We start from the raw sequence: 20,700 nt of genomic DNA on the forward strand, positions 1-20,700 counted from the left end.
GGCAGTTTTATGCTGGGAACAAAAGAATCATACGGGTGGTACTTGGGCAAATAACACACGATATCTGGGATAGCTATCATTAGTAATAGTACTCCAGGCTACTGACTGGTTTGCTACTGACTGGACAAGGCGACCTGGCATTAGATGGCCAGCTCCAAACGGAACCCACTGGATATGTGGAACCAACCTGTGGCCCTGGCTTCCTCCAGGGTGGATAGGTCGCTGTACTTTAGGATTTGCCTGGATTCATGGACGCATTACTAAAACCATTACAACTCCAGCTAATCTCCCCAACTTGAAACAAAGATGGACACGATCGGTTTTTAAATGGTATGATCACTTAGCATCCATTTTTGTTCCATCTGCGGGACTAGAGGATGTCATGTGGCATGTAGAAACCCTTAGTAAATACACTACAAAGGCACTCAGTAATTCACTAAACAGCATCTCCCTACTTAATACTGAAGTTTCACAAATACGCAAGGCAGTCCTGCAGAATAGGATGGCCTTAGGTGTCCTGACAGCAGCACAGGGTGGCACATGTGCAATTATCAAAGCAGCATGTTGTGTGTACATCCCAGACTACCACAAAACTCACAGAACTAAGATATGAATGCCCAGATTAAGGATCTACAAGATCCTTCTCTCTCTCTCGGTGAATGGTTTGAAGGAGGACTATGGCCAACAATTAGAAATCTCCTTTTCGGGCTTCTCATTCTTATCGCCTTATTAACCTTAATATGTTGCTTTGTTCAATGTTTCTCTACTTGGTGCTGAGACTCCATGGCTGCAATGACTTCACCACGGCAGATGATCCTTACCACGCGCAAAGATACTTCTTCACTGTCAGCGCTGGATTCAGCTGCCTCCGCCTTTCGTAACTCCCCTATACATTCTTCCACTGATCAATGTTGACCCGAGTAGGTAGGGACAGCTCTACGCCCCTATTCAGCAGGAAGAAGTTACAGAAGATGAGACCTTCCACCTTCAACCACCTTAAAGATTTAAGGGTCAAAATTGTTCAGGGGGGAATGATGAGGGAGCAGGAGCCTGGCTGAGGAGGGAGCAGGGGCTGGCGCCTTGCACCCCCTCTCCACCCACTCCCCTTAATAATATGTGTGACATTCCTCAGTCACCCCTGACTGCCCTGAAAGAAGAACAAATAGTTATATTGCAGAGATCACAGTCCCTTAAGGCAGGAGTCTCCCTTTGTTTGCGAATGTCCTTGAGATTTACAACAAAGAAGTTACCTTATCAATAGCCCAATTTCCAAGGACACATAACTCAGTTCCTCAAGCCCTAATGCCACCCTCCCCTCCATGAGAAACCAAAGGAGGTGGAGGTAAAAAGAAAAGTAAATAAAGTTAAATTTCTTCTAAACCTGAATCTCACTCACAAGGATGCTTGATAGCAGGAATGTAACATTCCACCAGGAAACTCCCAATTGTCTTTATGTTAATGCCTCATTAGAAGGGAAGTGGCCTTGACTTGATAGTAACCAGGCCTTCAATATCCTGATAGTATTCTTTGCCCCAATAGCTCTTCTGAACACCCCTTTGTCCTCACCTACCCAACTCCTGTGTATATAACCAGACACTCCTCACAGGCTCGGGGCAGCCGCATCTCTGCCTGCCCACGGGTCCTGTCCCCGTGCTCTAATAAACCACCTTTTTGCACCAGAGATGTCTTAAGAATTCTTTCTTTAGCCGTTGGCTCCGAACCTCACCCTCCGAACCTCACCCTCCGAATCTCACCCTCCGAACCTCACCCTACCGAACCTCACCTAGGTTCTAGAACTTCATCATATAGATTTAAGAAGGTCCAGATCCACAACCATTACAGAGCCAACAAGGAAGGAAAAGCACAAAGGTCTGAGCAACTGTATGAGCATTTTCATGGTAGACTCTCAGTAAGCCTCAGTTCATAAGTCGGCTGGTGGGCTCCAGCCTACTTGAGTAGGTGCAATTAAGCAAAATCTCATCATTGGAGAAGAGAAATAATTTTTCCTCTTTCCACCTAGAATGAGAATCTCCAATATCATGAAGAGTCATTTACTAAATAGGGATAAGTGAATTTCCTGGAGGAAGTCAGCATTAACCTTTTAGGAGTTCTCGAGTGTTTCTCGAGTATTCTTGAAAGATCCCCCCCGGGGCTCCAAGCACCCCGGAATGGACCCCGTTTTAGGAGGAGACCCCCAGACCCAAAAACCAAGCCGAGTCCGCTGATCAGATGCAAACAGCACGAGGTTTATTGAGTAGACACAGGTACCTGCGGGCGGTCAAGTCTTAGGAGGACTCTCGCGCGCCAGCCCTTTGTTCAGGGCCTTTTTATGGGGTACGGGGAAGCGAAAACATACGTACAGAAGCAGAAACATAGTTACAAAGTTTTCATTGGCTGGTTTGAATATAAGGCATACTCGGTGTTTGTAGATTGGCTTTGAAGGACCCCAGCGAGCGAAGAGAAAGGTGGGGAGGGGGAGTGAGGAGGGGGAGTTGGATCTTATTACTCAGCAGAGAAACATCCTGCCTACGTGACTAGGTCCACATACTTAGGCGACCCCCCCCTTGCCTACGTGACTATCTGCGCGTAACAGGCCGTGCGCAGCAAGTGTACCTATTTCCCCCGCAACATGCCGTTGCCCCCCCCTTAACTCCAGGGCTGTGCTGGGATAAGGGAGGATTGTCCAAGTAGGGGGAAGGGAAGAGGGGTCTCTTCATTCTCAAGTATTTCTGAAGTATTTCTCCAGCATTTCATTCTCAAGTTTCATTCCAGAATTGAGACCATGATGTTTCCAGCTACTCTTAGCTAATCATCCTTACTTTTTATGGGTCTCACAGTGAAGGTGGTAAAGCAGATGATGAGTGAATGTAATTATTGCTGTTGGAATTGCTGTTATTATTTCTCACCTACATGTTATTTCCCTCCCTTGCTTGTTGCAGTTCTGCATCAGTGACTGACCAGCCCCAGCACTTATTACACCATCCCTGTGACCTGGCCTTCTCTTTCACTTTATAGATATGGGACCTCCACACATGGTATTTTTAAGAAGCTGGGAATTCCTGGGCCAAAACCTCTCCCTTTTGTGGGAACTGCTCTGGCCTACCGAAATGTGAGTGTTGCTTGAGCTGCCTCTTTTGCTTCTTAAGGTTGCAAATCCCACTTTAGTTCTATAGTAAAAATATTCTCCCTCAGGAGGAAATTCTTAGGTTTCCTGACTTTCCGGAAATGATGTAATAGGTCCCACTCAGCACATGGCCAAGTCTACCCCAGGCCTCTATTGTCTGTTAGGAGCCTCAGGGTTTGCCCCAGTGGGGAGCCCAGCTCTCTGGCTAATTCAGCAAAGGACTTGATGTTTTAGCTTATGAGCCTCATGAAGAGGGTTTTGTTTCTGGCAGGTGTGGATTCCCACATACAAGGCATAATTGTACTTGGGATTAGGAGAAGAGCAGCAAAGGTGTCCATGTTACTTGTCCATTAAGCTGTGTAGGCTAGAGTCAGACTTTTTTGTTCATAGCACAAGCTATGGATAGTCTTTTTCCCCCCAGGATATCTCTAGAACTTCAGTTTGTTGGGCAGCCCAAGATTCACTTTTGGGGAATTTGCACATACTTGAATTCTTTCAAGAACTGGCCAATAATTGCAGTTATTTTCATGGCTCTAATTCTCCCTTTGCTAATGGTGAAATCTCTTGGGATTTGAGAGGTTGAAGGGGGAGCTCTCCGCTTTACTTCTCAACCTTCAGAGGAGGCACCCTATGAGTGAGTTGAAGGGAGGGACTATAACTGAGGTGAGATGGTATGTGTGTATTGATTTCAGATTTTAAGCTTCAAATGAGTTGTTGGTGTGTGTGTTTTGTTCTTCATACAAAGGAAGAACTGCCCTTATAATGTCACTAGAAAAGAGATACTTTGACAAAATTATTAAGAAATTAATGTAACTGGAGGTGCCCAAGTGGCTTCAGTCTTTCCATGTGGCCCCGAAGGTAATAATTCAGAGGGTTCTGAGATTTAGAAACAGCACATGCATAAGAAAAACACATCAGACAGAGAGAGGTTATGTAGTCTTCACAGATAGGGTAAGTTGTTCAGTATCTATAATACTTGGACATAATTCAAGATGGACTTGAAATTCTGTTTCAGTATTTTCTCTGTTTTTTAATTTTTTTTTTTTATTTTTGGTAAGTCACCTGTGAATAAGAGCTTCTCTCTAACTGCCAGTCAGAGACAGTAAACCGCATTTCATGTGATCTAAGTCATTTTGGTCCTCATTAGATGTAGGGCTTTGTACATTTAGATTATTAATACATTCTGTTTCTTCTCGCAGGGTTTTTGCGATTTTGATGAGAAATGTTTTAGAAAGTATGGAAGAATGTGGGGGTGAGTATTCTGGACATTTCCAGTAGATAGACTTGTTATGATGAGGACCCTATGGTGTGGATTGTCTCAGTCAAGAACCCTTGGGATGCAACCCACTGTAGTAAAGCTTCAGCCTCTGCTTTCTGGGACCCCCTGTGTTACCAGGTACACAGGTCCAAATGCAGATTGGGCCTGGAGGGTATTCTTTATTTATATTTTGGATTAAATATGTCCTTTCGAAAGAAGAGTTGGGGTAAACACAATGGAAAATCATTTCTACTCACCTTTTCTTACTTTCACTATAAGGGTGGAGTTTATTTTCTGAGAAAGGCAATTATCATAGGGTTTCACTTGGATGTGGAGCATAAGGAATAGAGCAGAGGACCACAGGAGAAGGGAGGGAAAACTAAATGGGAAGAAATCAGAGAGGGAGACAAACCATGAGAGACTCTGGTCTCCAGGAAACAAACTGAAGATTATAGAAGGAAAGGGGTGGGAGGATGGGGTAACCAGGTGATGGGTTAAACCACAATTGCAACCCAAGAATTAATCCTACTTAATTATGGTGAAAAAAAAATCAGGCCAAGATTTTTCTTTCAATAGAAGTATTCAATATACAAATGTTTCTTTATTCTATGGACTTGAAAAGATGTAGGAAAATTTTAAACCCCAGTGTTTCCTGGTGGGGTGATGGAATTGGTGATTTTGTAGTATGGCTTTGGCTGCTTTTATTAGATGGTCCTGCTCAGCTTTGCCAGGGGTTTGGTGAGGTAGAGGAAGAGGTCCAGTATGGTGCTGGGATGCTCACAGCCAGTAGTGTACCTCTTTACACCTCTCTATCTTCTCTGGTCAAGTCCTCAGAAAGCATAGGACTCTGAGTTGCATGACCCATAAGCAACATGATGAAAGAACCCAGATCTCTGGATCACCACTGGTTCAGCTCCACTACCACTTCCTACATTCGGTGCTGGTTAGCTCTGGATGGAGCCGGATTTACACTGTGGGGCCCAGCTCTGTCTTTAGTACATGGTTCTCATGGTTGACTGTGATAAGAACCACCTGGGAGAGCTTGTTAAAAATGCAGCAGCTTCTTGGGCTCCATGCTCCAGCAACACCAAATCTGGAGGATATGGGGTGGGTCCTAAGAATCTCAAATTAAGTGATAGAGGAAGCTATGTTATTGTTGTGTGGAATCATGAATATAAAGGGTTACCCCGAACCACTGTCCATTGTCCATCCAGGTGTTTTTTTTTAAAGATTTAATTTATTTATTTGACAGACAGAGATCACAGCAGGCAGAGAGAAGAAGAGAAGGAGGCTTCCCACCAAGCAGAGAGCCTGATGCAGGGCTCAATCCCAGGACCCTGAGATCATGACCTAGGCTGAAGGCAGAGACTTCAACCCACTGAGCCACCCAGGCACCCCATCCAGGTGTTTTTGAACAAATATGATGGGACAAGGGAAAATATGATCAGGCTGATGGGAGAGTTGTCCTACGTGACACCTCACTAAGTTCTATCACTAAGTTTACTCTACAACAGTAAAGGAACATGACTCCCACTGAAACCTTCTGAGTTTTAGAATACATTTTAGGGATGCATAGCATTTAGTTCATTTATTCTCCTATTTATTTATTTATTTATATTCAGTTCAACTAGCCAACATATAGTACATCATTAGTTTTTGGTGTAGTGTTCAACAATTCATTTTTATTCTTTTTATTAAATTAATTTATTTATTTTCAGAAAAACAGTATTCATTATTTTTTCACCATACCCAGTGCTCCATGCAATCCGTGCCCTCTATAATACCCACCACCTGGTACCCCAACCTCCCACCCCCCTGCCACTTCAAACCCCTCAGATTGTTTTCAGAGTCCATAGTCTCTCATGATTCACCTCCCCTTTCAATTTACCCCAACTCCCTTCTCCTCTCTAACACCCCTTGTCCTCCATGCTATTTGTTATGCTCCACAAATAAGTGAAACCATATGATAATTGACTCTCTCTGCTTGACTGATTTCACTCAGCATAATCTCTTCCAGTCCCGTCCATGTTGCTACAAAAGTTGGGTATTCATCCTTTCTGATGGAGGCATCATACTCCATAGTGTATATGGACTACATCTTCCTTATCCATTCATCTGTTGAAGGGCATCTTGGTTCATAGTCCATGAGAGACTATGGACTCTGGGAAACAATCTGACGGTTTTGAAGGGGCGGGTGTAGGAGGTTGGGGGAACCAGGTGGTGGGTATTGGAGAGGGCACAGATTGCATGAAGCACTGGGTGTGGTGTAAAAATAATGAATACTGTTACACTGAAAAAATAAAAAATTAAAAAAAAATAGAATGTATTTCAGTCCAAGATGTACAAATCTTCTGAATTATTTAAAATATATATTTGTAATAATTACATTAAAGTTGATATCTATATACCTAGAAAAAAAAACAATGAATACTGTTATGCTTAAAATAAATTTTGAAAAATTAAAAAAGAATTTAAAAAACTATTAAAAAAAGAAATAAAAAAATTTAAAAAGTATTAGAAGGGCACCTGGGTGGCTCAGTGGGTTAAAGCCTCTGCCTTCGGCTTGGGTCATGATCCCCGGGTCCTGAGATCGAGGCCCACATCGGGCTCTCTGCTCAGCGGGGAGCCTGCTTCCCCCTCTCTCTCTGCCTGTCTCTCTGCCTACTTGTGATCTCTGTCAAATAAATAAATAAAATCTTTATCTTTTTTTTTAAAAGATTTTATTTATTTATTTGACAGACAGTGATCACAAGTTTTTATTATCAACAGAAATTATTATCAACAGTTATAAGCCAATAAGTTAAGCAATCTAGAAGAAATGGATGCATTCCCGGAAACATATAAACTTCTGAGACTGAAACAGAAATTTCTTTAAAATTATAATTTTTCATAACTAAGTGGGTGGTCTCTCCCTATTTTTTTGTTCCTTGATAATTTGCTTGCCTTCAGGTATTCACTAACCTAAGTTTCTTCTTGATAATATATAAAAATTACTTGAAATGTCTGGACACATAAAAATACTTGAAATACTCTAAACATGCAAAAAATTATGGAAAATGGTCCAGGAAATACACACGTACACATTACCTAGAGCTGATAAATGTTCTAATGTTATTCCTTTTTTTCCCTAATGTTATTTCTAATCATGATGACAGATTTTAGATTATATAACATCAGGATGAAAGTTTGGGCTTCCAGGCATAGCTGCAGCTATAGAATCTGACATGTTAAATGTAATCAGTTCTGTTTTCCTAAAACAGGTTTTATGATGGGCAACAGCCTGTGTTGGCTATCACGGATCCAGACATGATCAAAACAGTACTAGTGAAAGAATGTTATTCTGTCTTCACAAACCGGCGGGTAGGCATGGAGTTATTTTAAATTTATATATTTATTTATTTATTTACCCACTTACTTATTTATAAAACTTTCATTTTGACACAATTATAAATTCACAGGAAGTTGTCACAGATGTTCCCATGTTGTATGGTCTTCAAGCTCTTTCCCCTAATATCCTGCAAAGCTATATATAGTATGGAATTGGAAATTGACTTTGGTTCCAGCCACAGAACTTATTCAGGTTTCAATGTTTTATGTGCACTCATGTGTGTGTGTGTGTGTGTGTGTGTGTTGCTTTCTGAGCATTTATCTTTCATGTGGATTTGTGCACCCACCACCCCAATCACATTACAGAGCTGTTCCATCAACAAAAGTATCCCACTTACTATTCTTTTGTAGGCATGGTTATGGCTTGTCTTTTTGTTGTATCAGGGTCTTCAGCAGAACAAAAATTTTTTTCCCTGGTTTAATTTTTTAAATTTAATTTATTTTTTCAGTGTTCCAAGATTCATTGTTTATGCCCCACACCTAGTGATTTGATTTGAATCTCTCTGATGGTTAATGATGATGGACATGTATCTGTTACCCATTTGTATATCTTCTTTGGAGAAGTTTCTGTTCATGTCTTCTACCCATTTTTTAACATGATTATCTGTTTTTTAAATTTATTTTTTATTTGTTTTCAGCATAACAGTATTCATTGTCTTTGTGCCACACCCAGTGCTCCATGCAATATGTGCCCTCCTTAATATCCACCACCTGGTTCCCCCAATCTCCCACCCCCCTGCCACTTCAAACCCCTCAGATTGTTTTTCAGAGTCCATAGTCTCCCATGGTTCACCTCCCCTTCCAATTTCCCCCAACTCCCTTCTCCTCTCTAACTCCCCATGTCCTCCATGCTATTCGTTATGCTCCACAAATAAGTGAAACCATATGATAATTGACTCTCTGCTTGACTTATTTCACTCAGCAAAGAAATGAAACAAATAATCTAGAAATTTATATGGAACAAGAAAAGACTCCAAATAGCCAGAGGAATATTGAAAAAGAAAACCAAAGTTGGTGGCATCACAATTCCAGACTTCAAGCTCTATTACAAAGCTGTAATCATCAAGACAGTAAGGTACTAGCACAAAAACAGACACATAGATCAGTGGAACAAACTAGAGAGCCCAGAAATGGACCCTCAACTCTATGGTCAACTAATATTCGACAAAGCAGGAAAGAATGTCCAGTAGAAAAAAGACAGTCTCTTCAACAAATGGTGTTGTGAAAATTGGACACAGAAGAATAAAACTGGGCCATTTTCTTACACCATGCACAAAAATAGACTTAAAATGGATGAAAGACCTCAGTGTGAGACAGGAACCCATCAAAATCCTTGAGAATAACACAGGCAGCAATTGCTTTGATCTCAGCCGCAGCAACTTCTTCCTTGAAATATTGCCAAAGGCAAGGAAAGCAGGGGCAAAATGAATAATTGGGACTTCATCAAGATAAAAAAAAACTTTTTCAAAGCAAAGGAAACAGCCAACAAAACCAAAAGACAACTGACAGAATGGGAGAATATAATTGCAAAAGACTTCAGATAAAGGGCTAGTATCCAAAATCTACCAAGAATTTATCAAACTCAACACCAAAGAATAAATCATCTAATCAAGAAATTGACAGAAGACATGAACAGACATTTTTCCAATGAAGACATACAAATGGCCAACAGACACATGAAAAAGTGTTCAACATCCCTCAGCATCAGGGAAATACAAATAAAAAGCAACACTGAGATAGCACCACACACCAGTCAGAATGGCTAAAAGTAACAAGTCAGGAAATGACAGATGTTGGGGAGGTTGCAGAAAAAGGGGAACCCTCCTACACTGTTGGTGGGATTGCAAGCTGGTGCATCCACTCTGGAAAGCAGTATGGAGCTTCCTCAAAAAATTGAAAATAGAGCTACCCTACAACCCATTATTGGACTACTGGGTATTTACTCCAAACATACAAATGTAGTGATCTGAAGGGGTACGTGCATCCCAATATTTATAGCAGCAATGTCCACAATAGCCCAACTATGGAAAGAGTCTAGATATCCATCAACAGAAGAATGAATAAAGAGGATGTGGGATATAAAAATACAATGGAATACTACTCAGCTATCAAAAAAATGAAATGTTGCAATTTGCAACAATGTGGATGGAACTAGAGGGTATTATGCTAAGTGAAATAAGTCAATCAGAGATAGACAATTCTCATATGATCTCAATGTATGAGGAATTTGAGAAACAAGACATAAGATCTTAGGGGGAAGGGAGGGAAAAATGAAAGACAAAACCGAAGAGAGAGAAAAACCATAAGAGACTCTTAATCTCAAGAAACCAACTGAGGGGCACCTGGGTGGCTCAGTGGGTTAAGCCGCTGCCTTCGGCTCAGGTCATGATCTCAGGGTCCTGGGATCGAGGCCCGCATCGGGCTCTCTGCTCAGCAGGGAGCCTGCTTCCTCCTCTCTCTCTGCCTGCCTCTCTGCCTGCTTGTGATCTCTCTCTGTCAAATAAATAAATAAATAAACCTTTAAAAAAAAAAAAAAAAAAAGAAACCAACTGAGGGTTGCTGGAGTGGAAGGGGGAGGAATGGGGTGACTGGGTGATGGACATTGGAGAGGGTATGTGCTGTGGTGAGTGCTGTGAATTGTGTAAGACTAGTGAATCACAGGCCTGAGTCCTGAAACAAATCCTGCATTATATGTTAATTTAAAAATCACCATATCAAGACATGTTTTACAGATGCTCATGCTGTACATATATATGAAGACAAGTGGTCTGAGGCAACATACAGTTTGCCAGGCTATCTGGCTATCTTCCACCAATCCAGTTCTACCAATTCCTCTGGAGGAGTAGTTTCCCCACCAAATTTTCCATACCACATTTACATCAAAATGGAGATTGGAATATAAAGGCTAGAAAGCACATCAGGTGGCTTGACGCCTTCTTCAGCCTTGCAGGATGCTAGGCATTTAGGATAATTATCTATTGAGCATCTAGCATAGGGACTGCTACTAAGTAGACAGCCACTAAGTATCTGGTGAGTAAGTGTCGCCCTGTCAGTTAAGCATCTGCCTTCACTCAGGTCATAATCCCAGAGTCCCTGGATTGAGCCCTGATTCTGGCTCCCTGCTCAGCAGGGAGTCGGCCTCTGCCTATTCCCTTGTTCATGCTCTCTTTCTCTCTCTCAAATAAGGAAATGAATAAATAGTAATAAAATAATAATAATAAATAGAACAAAATAAAAATAAATAATACAAATATTATAAATAATAATAAATATTAACAAATATAACAAATTATATAATATATTATAACATATAACATATTATAAATATAATATAATATAATAATAAAAAAATTTGATGTGTAATTTATGCCCATTTAACAAATTTTCCAAACTGTGAAGACCTACAAAACTTATGTAGGGCAAAATGTGTTTTGCTTTGACTCTAGTCTTTTGGTCCTCTGGGATTTATGAAAAATGCCATTTCTATGTCTGAGGATGAACAATGGAAGAGAATACGAACATTGCTCTCTCCAACTTTCACCAGCGGAAAACTCAAGGAGGTAAGAAAAGAACAGGAATTTTAATTAGGAAGTTAAGGAATATTCCTGGGGACAGATAGAAAATAAGGTCATAGTCCATCCCTAAGTGGTACTCTACTGTATTTGGGCTTCCCCCAAATAGTCCTTTATCTTCATGTTCTGGAAGAGACATGATAAAACTTGTTATTAAATGCCCTTACTGCTCCATGCTTGTGAAAGCTATGTCATCCTAGGACATCCTATGTCTCATATTTAACTTCAGGTGGTGATGTATTTTGTTTGTAGATGTTCCCCATCATTGGCCAGTATGGAGATGTGTTGGTGAGGAACCTGAGGAAGGAGGCAGAGAAAGGCAAACCTATCAACTTGAAAGAGTAAGTAGGAGTCCAGTTGCTGGGATTCTAACTCTGTCGTGACACTTTCCAGCTGTTGCCATAGAGTCAATTCCCATTGTTGAGTTACTCCAGTGAACAAGCTGATGTAGGTGTATGGTGTTACAACCCCAGCGGGCCAGCCAAGAAGAGGTAGCTCACCTCAAAACGCAAGGAAGTCCAGAGAAAAACAGTCTTCTTTTGTGTGCATGAGTTGGGATTTATCTACTTGCTTAATCATCACCTTGGACATTTTAGAAGACAAAAATACATCGTTTGAAAAGAAGAAATAGGAGCTTAGAGAGTATGGAAAGGTGGGAGGGAAACGTACTTGGTACATATTCCTGGGCACTGGGTGGGGCACAAAAGTTACCCTATGGAATCTGGAACAACTTAAACCCTTCCTTGATTTTGTTGAGGATATTAATGAATACTAAATATTAACTTTTTTAAATTTATTTTTTATTTTCAGCATAATGATATTCATTATTTTTGCACCACACCTTTTATAACCATTTGTCCATCTTTTAATCTCAAAAGGGGGAAGGCCCTGCACATGGGATAGGTAGGGTAATGATGATAGATAGATAGATGATAGATTTTATTTTTTTTTGCCTAAGTTGGATATATTTTAATTACGCAGGCTGAACAGATGTACATTGCAACTGTCCTGGGAAAACTAGGCCATATGACCACTTAGATATGGCACCCCATTTCAATTTTGGGTTGATTTAATATATATGGTTTTTTTTTAAAGATTTTATTTATTTATTTGACAGAGAGAAATCACAAGCAGGCAGAGAGGCAGGCAGAGAGAGAGAGAGAGGGAAGCAGGCTCCCTGCTGAGCAGAGAGCCCGATGCGGGACTCGATCCCAGGACTCCGAGATCATGACCCGAGCCGAAGGCAGCGGCTTAACCCACTGAGCCACCCAGGCGCCCCCTAATATATATGTTTTAACTAGGAACATTCTTTGTTCTTACATTTTCCAGAAATGAGTATGCCTTCAGGGCAAGCTAGATCTCTGTTGTTGAGAAAGAGTGGGTCTTTCATGAAGAAGCCTTAGTTGGGGTTTAGAGGAGAAGGGATGATGTTTCTGGCAGCACATAATATGGTCTTAGTGCTCTGTAATGTCCTGTCGAGGAATAACCTCTGAGCATAGTTACTGTGGTGAGAGAATATCCAGACCAGTTTCATCTTTCTTGATTCCCTGAGAAAGGGTTCATTATTCCACCATTTGTCCTGCTCAGACACAGTGCTTATCCACCTTCTATTGCGCATACTCAAAATTTATTACTGTAATTTGTCGGACTTTGTGTCTCTATCCCTCCATGACTGAGCTCTTAGAACTCAGAGGTGTGTCTAACTTGCCCTAATGTCCCCATTACCCCAGGACAAGGCCAGCTGTATCACTGGCACCTCATGAACACCACATGAGTGAATGTGATGGTATATAGACTCTTCAGATGACCCAGAGGGTGGTTCTGAAAGTGTGGCTCTTGTCTTGCCTGAGCATGGGATCTACATGCACTTCTTGCTGCATGTGTTGTATAAGGATATTAAAGAGGTGCTGATCTTAATTATCCATGTCTTTGTTTCTCTCACAGCATCTTTGGGGCCTACAGCATGGACGTGATTACCAGCACATCATTTGGGGTGAACATTGATTCCCTCAACAACCCACAAGATCCCTTTGTGGAAAATGCCAAGAAGATCTTAAAATTTGATATCCCTGATCCATTTTTACTCTCCATAGGTATGTACACTAGTGTTTCTTCTTTTCTCCTCCTTCCTTTTTCTTCCCTTGCTTCCTTTCTCTCTCACTTCCTCCCTTCCACTTTTCTTTTCTTTTCCAAATTTACTTTTTGTAAAGATTTTATTTATTTATTAGAGAGAGAGCACAAGGAGGGGGAGAAGCAGGCAGAGCAAGCAGAGGTAGAAGCAGGCTCTCCCAACCTTGAGCAAGGAGCCCAATGCTGGACTTGATCCCAGGACCCTGGAATCATGACCTGAGCTGAAGGCAGGTGCTTAAACTTTTTTTTTTTTTTTTTAAGATTTTATTTATTTATTTGACAGAGAGAGATCACAAGCAGGCAGAGAGGCAGGCAGAGAGAGAGAGGAGGAAGCAGGCTCCCTGCTGAGCAGAGAGCCCGATGCGGGCCTCGATCCCAGGACCCTGAGATCATGACCTGAGCCGAAGGCAGCGGCTTAACCCACTGAGCCACCCAGGCGCCCTGAAGGCAGGTGCTTAAACAGACTGAGCCACCCAGGTGTCCCAAACCTTCTACTTTTCTACAACAATTGTACTGAGATATATCTCCACATAATATATAAGTACCCCCCCTTAAAATGTAGAATTCAATTTTGATGGTCTCAGTGTTCATCAAAAAAATTTTTTAATGTTGATGATGTACAATGTATGTATTTTTCCTTTTATTTCTGTGCTTTCGGTGTCAGAATTCACTGAGAAATCTGAGATCAACAAAATTTATCCCTTGGTTTTCTCCTAAGGGTTATAAAGTTTTACTTTTAGATTTGGGTCTTTAATCCATTTTGAATTTATTTTTACATGTTGTATTAGGTAAGAGTCCAACCTCACTTTTTTTTCTTTTTTTGCATGGGACTGTCCTCTTGTCCCAGCACCATTGATTAAAAAGACTATTTTTTCTTCATTGAATGGTCTTAGAAATCTTAGCAAAATCAGTTGACCGTAAACAGTTGGGTATCATTTTGGACCCTAAATTCAATTCCTTTGATCTATATTGTCTATCCTTATGCTTCTGCTCTTGTCTCTATTGTATGTTTCCTCCTTCTTGCTTTGGGTTTAGTTTCCTATTGTTTTTCCAGTTTGTTTATAACCAAAAAATTGGGTCATTGATTTGAGATCTTGGCCATTATTATTATTATTATTATTAGATTTTAGTTTTTAAGTCATCTCTACATCCAACAGGGAACTTGAACTCACATCTCCAAGGTCAAGAATGGCACATTCTACCAACTGAGCCAGATAAATGTCCCAAGATCTTAGTTCTTTTAAATGTAGACATATATATATGTATAGGTGGGAATGCAAGTTGGTACAGCCACTTTGAAAAGAGTATAGAGGTTCCTCAAAAAGTTAAAAATAGAGCTACCTTATGATCCAGTAATTGCACTACTGGGTATTTACCCCAAAGATACGGATGTAGTGAAAAGAAGGGGCACATGCACCCTGATGTTCATAGCAGCAATGCCCACAATAGCCAAACTGTGGAAGGAGCTGAGATGCCCTTCGACAGATGAGTAGATAAAGAAGATGTAGTCCATATATACAATGGAATATTACTCAGCCATCAGAAAGGATGAATACCTCCATTTGCATCAACATAGATGGTACTGGAGGAGATTATGCTAAGTGAAATAAGTTAAACAGAGAAAGACAATTATCATGCGGTTTCACTTACTTGTGGAACATAAGGAATAACATGGAGGACATTAGGAGAAGGAAGGGAAAAATGAAGCAGGTGGGAAATCAGATGGGGAGATGAACCGTGAAAGACTATGGACTCTGGGAAACAATCTGAGGGTTTTAGAGGGTTGGGGGTTGAGGGATGGGTTAGCCTGGTGATGGGTATGAAGGAGGGCAGGTATTGCATGGAACACTGGGTGTTATTTGCAAACAATGAACCGTGGAACACTACATGAAAAACTGATGAAGTACTGTATGGTGACTAACTAAATAAATAAATAATTTTTAAAATGTAGACATATATAATGAGAAATTTCTTCCTAGTCACTGCTTTTTCTCATCCCAGGGGTTTTGTATATAGTTTCTTCATTTTTGTAATCTCTAAGTAATTCCTAAGTGCCCTTTTGATTTCTTCTTTGGCCACGGTCTATACGGGACTGTAATGTTTAATTTCCACATATTTACGAAATCCAATGTTGTTTGTATTCTCAATTTCTAATTTTATTCCATTGTGGTTGAAGGGCATGCTATGTATTATTTGCATTCTGACAACACCTTCTTAAATAGCATGATAATTAAAGTAACATCTTATGGTCTGGTATATCCAAAGAGACTCTAGTCCAAAATTAAAAGGCTAAGAGATCTGGGAATGTAATCCTGCTGCTTTGGTTACCCAAAGATGTGGTTGGAGACACTGATCTCACTGCTCTAGTGGTGGCACCTACTTGTGACTTTCCCTGGCTCAGCCACTGGCTTGAAATTTCAAGTATAGTTGATAGAGGGAATGACTCCCAGCTTCAGTGACTCCTGGTGTCTTTTACTTTTCTGTTATAGTCCAAATTATAATTGCTCTGGGTAAATTTTGCATTTTCACTGTGATTTCCATTGTTCTTTTTCCTTACAGTACTCTTTCCATTCCTTACCCCAGTTTATGAAATATTAAATATCTGGCTATTTCCCAAAAAAGTTACTGATTTTTTCACAAAATCTATAAAAAGAATGAAGGAAAGTCGCCTAAAAGATAAGCAAAAGGTAACTATGGTGGTGATTACATGTGTGTGTTTACTTTCGATCTCTTATTTAGTTGTATACATATCATGTGTACTCTTCTATGTATTTTTTTTACTGTAGAGAACTGTAGGGTTTAGAGCAGGAGACTTCTAACATTTTAGAGAGAATGAAGAAGGTGGAATTCAGGTAAGGAGATAAGAAAATGAGTCTAAGATTCAATGTTTAAGATTTAATAATAAAGGTGGAACATAGTGTGTCCTTGCATGAGATTTCTCTTCAATAAATTATCAAAAGGTAAAAATTACTGTGTAAAAATCATTTTTCTGATAGTATAACATCCCCAGATGTTATATTGGCAAAGAATCCCTTTAATTCTAAGCCTCTTATTTTACATGTTCCCCAGGGGAATGTCCTATGAGTCATCTGCTGGAAGATAGTCTGTGTTAAATTTGAGACTGTCATAGTCTGGAGTGGGCAGGAGTCTTCTCTGGGCACTGAAGCTGCAAGTTGAGCCAGCTTCACCTTCCTGAGGCCTGGCAGCCAGCACAAAGATGTGTGTCTCCCAGCAAGACAGGGCTGGGGTACCCCCAGAATGTCACTGAAAATTGTGCAGAACTCTGGGAGGGTGGGGCATTGGAAGATGTTGACATAGAAGCTGCCCATGGATTCTGCAGAGATCAGGAAATTTGTCTATGTAGCCATTCATTAAGAATTAAGGCTGGAGGGAAAAAAAGGACCGAAATCAGGGACTTTCCCCTGAGTTAGCAAGCATGACAGGAGAGGGAGTATGCAACACTTTGGTCAGAAAGTTGTGTTCAAAATCCAGAGAAACTCAGGATCAAGGGAGAAAGAATCAAAAAGCAGTGGGACACAATAGCTGGATTCCTGTCGGGAAAACATCCTGCTGCAAGATTTGTAGCTGGATGTTTTTTGCCGCTGGCAAGTCAGTCTTCTGGACTTAAAGGGACCATATTCTCAGGAAAAAAGCTAAGTCCTGCATCCCTAATTTATTTCTGACTTCCATGAGTGATGTTTTGTTGTTGAAACTATTCTTTCTGCTTGTAGCACCGAGTGGATTTACTCCAACTGATGATTAACTCCCAGAATTCTAAAGAAGTGAATAACCACAAAGGTAAGTAATGAGAGCTTCAGAGAGCCAGTGATGGAGAGTTTCTGATGCAGGGTTCTGAGATGTGGAGGAAGATTTTTAGCAGATGGAATTTCTGCAAATTGAAGAAAGACACAAGTTCAGGTACAAATGGTAGTAGAAGCACCTTCCAGAAGCACCCAGCAATAAGTTTGTTCAAAACCTTAAGGGCAACCATAGAGAAGGAAGTCAGTGGTTCATGGATCACCTGCATCAGAACCTCTGGGGAGCTTATTTTCCATGTCAATCATCTGGCTTAAATCAGACCAGTGAATTTGAAACTGGAAGTTCACATCAAGGCTTCATCATCTCAGAAGACACATGACCCCAGTGTTGGTGACCTGGAACATTTGGTTAAAATTGTATTCACTGGCTTAATGTATTGTAAAGTTTTACTTTCCATTTTGCAATTAAGAACTGGAGCAAGATGCCTTTTCAAGGATATAAATGCTGTTTCTCTTCAAGCTTTCACCTACTGCTTTTACTGTCCACGGATGGAATTTGAAACAATTATTACTATGATGGCTCCAAAATGGTGACTTTCTGCTCCCATCAGTTCTCCCACTTTTATAAGTGATTGTCCATTGTGAGGGAGCTTTTCATTCTCTCTCTGTAATTAATTAATTAATGTCAATATGATTTCATATATTACTAGCTTAGTCTCTTACATCATTCTTTTTTTAGATCCTCAATTGTCTCAGATTTGTCTTCTGGAAGCCCTTTCAAGTGGGCTTTCTGTTATTTTTTTCTTCCTTTTTAAAAATATTTTCAATAGACCTTTTTTTAGACTTTATTTTTTTTATAGCCATTTTAGGTTCACTGCAAAAGTTAGCAAAAGACACAGAGATATCCCATATTCCCCCTGCCCCACCTACACACAGCATCCCCCACTGTCAAAATCCTCACCATGTCATACATTTATTACAATCAATGTCCCTACAATGACACATTATTACCACTCAAAATCCATAGTTTACATTACAGTTCACCCTTGGTGTTATACATTCTGTGATTTTGCCAAAGGTATAATGGTCTATCCACCATTATAGGACAGAGTATTCTATTTATTTTCCCATATTATTTCCCAAGCATTTGCTTCCATTCTAGTATAAGACATTCCTGGTTTCTCTTCTCTTTCCCTTGATGAGCCCTGGAATCAGCCGCTTCTCCGGAAGCTTTGTTTCCTTTCAGTGAGAAATGGTATTTAGGAACCAAAATCTGGGATCTAGGAGTGCTCACTGCTCTAAAGTTTCTTTGCTTCTATTTCCTCTCAGTGGGCCAAATTAAGAATATCAAATATATTTACACAGCACTGATAAATGTAAACATTTCTATATCTATCCATCACCAGTGATGTGATTATGGCCTCTGAGTCTGAAAGAAAAAAAGAGCCTTGATTTATAGTTTGCTTCTATGACAGAAATATTCCCATCACGGTTAATTTCAGGCTAAATATGATTTGACAACCATCTCCCAAAATTCTTGAATATTTAACAATTGATTCTAGAGAATAAGGACGGGTTTACTCCATCACACCAGTAAAACATATGCATACATATGTATACATCTACTTTTATCTATCATCTATCTATCTATCTATCTATTATCATCTATCTATCTATAGATAGATTTTCTGTGATATAGAAAATGTTCTATATATGCCCAGTTCAATACAGAACCACTACACACATGTGGTTAATTGAACACTTGACATGCGGCTAGTGTCACTAGATAACTAAATCGTATATTGTTTTAAATGTAATTAGTTAATATTTAAATATAAATAGACACATCTGGTAAGTGGCTACCATATCAGACAGCAGGAGCTACAAAATGTGATTAGCATGAGGTTCATAGCAGTTGGGGGAAAGACTTTCATAGATGAATTTATCCACAGGAGCATCACAGAAAGTATGACTGGGGAATCAGAATTCTGTAGACTTTTCTTACACTTATTTTTATTACTTTTAGTTGAGAATTTCATGTCTGTGACAAGTACCATGTTAATTTCAGTGCCTTACAAATTATCTAATCCTGTTCTGATCAAATAGATTAGAGCATGACGATGCTTAGTTTCTACCACAAGAAAGTCAAAAGGGAGGCCAACTTATACTCAAAGTGGGGCCATTTACTAAGGAAGGTGACCTTCAGGCCATGATTGAATAGGCATTGCTAATTCCACTCACTAGATTTTGTTTGTCTATAATTCATGCCGGCCCATGTCCTCCTATTTGTCATTGGTTTTTTGCTATCTTATGCAGTTGATTAGACTAACATCATTCACCAGTCTTCTAGCATTTTGTCTGTGTCATAGTTTCTATACATATTTGAGATCATCCATGTGAAGAATGTGCCCCAGGGCTTCTCTTACCTGAAACCTCTCAAAGGTATAATCCATGCTTCTCAAGCTAGGTTGGACACACAAATCACATCTCAGGAAGCTCAGATTATTATTCCATAGTTCTAGGGTAAGGTTTGAGATTCTGCATTTCTAAAAAGATCTCAGGTTCTACAGATGCTGCTAGTCCTTGGACCACGCTTGGATAGCAAGAGTTTATCTGTAACCCAATATTGTCTACTTAAATTCCTGCAAATAATTTTTAGATGAAATATCACTCAATTTTCCTGATAACTAGCCTTAGCATTGCATACTCTCAAAAAAAATTAAGCTGTATTTTAGCTGGAAGAAATTATATTTTTCCTGGGGGAGGATGTTAGCCCATTTACTTATGGCAGAAGTACTTTTACAATTCTCTAAAAGACAATACTGATAACTCTGTGTATGTTAGACAGAAATAGCATCTCCTGAAATTTACTCACAATTGTTTGTGGTAGGGTGGCATAACCAGTAACAGATGTCTAAGAATATTATGAAACTTTGGAATAACCAGATCAAGAAAACCTTTGCCTCTATCTGGCTCTACAAGATAGACATTAGAGTGAAACCACTCCCAGTTTGATTCTGAATTGCTTTTACATATTCCACCAGGGATTTGGGGGTTTCAAATGCATTTGTCATCATCTAATCTGTGATGTTTCATATTCACCTGTTTTAGCTAAAATGTCTTTCCCCTCCTTTTAGCTCTTTCTGATCTGGAGCTTGTGGCCCAGTCTATTGTCTTTATTTTTGCTGGCTATGAGACCACTAGTACTTCTCTTTCTCTCCTTATGTATGAATTGGCCACTCATCCTGATGTTCAACAGAAACTGCAGGAGGAGATTGATGCGACTTTCCCCAATAAGGTAAGGGGGTCCTGCTGGAAGAGGGAGTCAAGATAGGCTCAGTTATGTCTCAGTAACCAGTAACATTAACCCTCAAATCTGGTGGGTTTTCATAGCAAAAGTTTACTTCTAACCCACATGTGCATGTCCAACATGGGTATAGTAGAGGATAGGAGTGAGTCTCTGTTTTACAC

General features: G+C 40.0%; 1 protein-coding gene across 4 annotated transcripts in view; it reads left to right on the top strand.

Moving 5' to 3' along the window:
* The window catches only part of LOC122895351 (cytochrome P450 3A12-like), a 36,193-nt gene that overhangs the window by 5,206 nt on the left and 10,287 nt on the right, over positions 1-20,700 (top strand). Inside the window, exons 1-10 of one of the 4 annotated variants that reach the window (XM_044232703.1) lie at positions 1,702-1,869; positions 3,016-3,109; positions 4,324-4,376; positions 7,643-7,742; positions 11,216-11,329; positions 11,594-11,682; positions 13,286-13,434; positions 16,031-16,158; positions 17,203-17,269; positions 20,367-20,527. In XM_044232703.1, the coding sequence (XP_044088638.1) occupies positions 4,369-4,376; positions 7,643-7,742; positions 11,216-11,329; positions 11,594-11,682; positions 13,286-13,434; positions 16,031-16,158; positions 17,203-17,269; positions 20,367-20,527 (816 nt within the window). In that variant the 5' untranslated portion in view covers positions 1,702-1,869; positions 3,016-3,109; positions 4,324-4,368. Of the gene's footprint in view, positions 1-1,701; positions 1,870-3,015; positions 3,110-4,323; positions 4,377-7,642; positions 7,743-11,215; positions 11,330-11,593; positions 11,683-13,285; positions 13,435-16,030; positions 16,159-17,202; positions 17,270-20,366; positions 20,528-20,700 lie in introns of those variants that run through there. The other 3 variants (XM_044232704.1, XM_044232700.1, XM_044232701.1) reach the window with 3 other exon arrangements.

Source organism: Neovison vison, chromosome 14 (genome assembly GCF_020171115.1).
Source record: "Neovison vison isolate M4711 chromosome 14, ASM_NN_V1, whole genome shotgun sequence".
NCBI classification, from domain to species: domain Eukaryota; kingdom Metazoa; phylum Chordata; class Mammalia; order Carnivora; family Mustelidae; genus Neogale; species Neogale vison.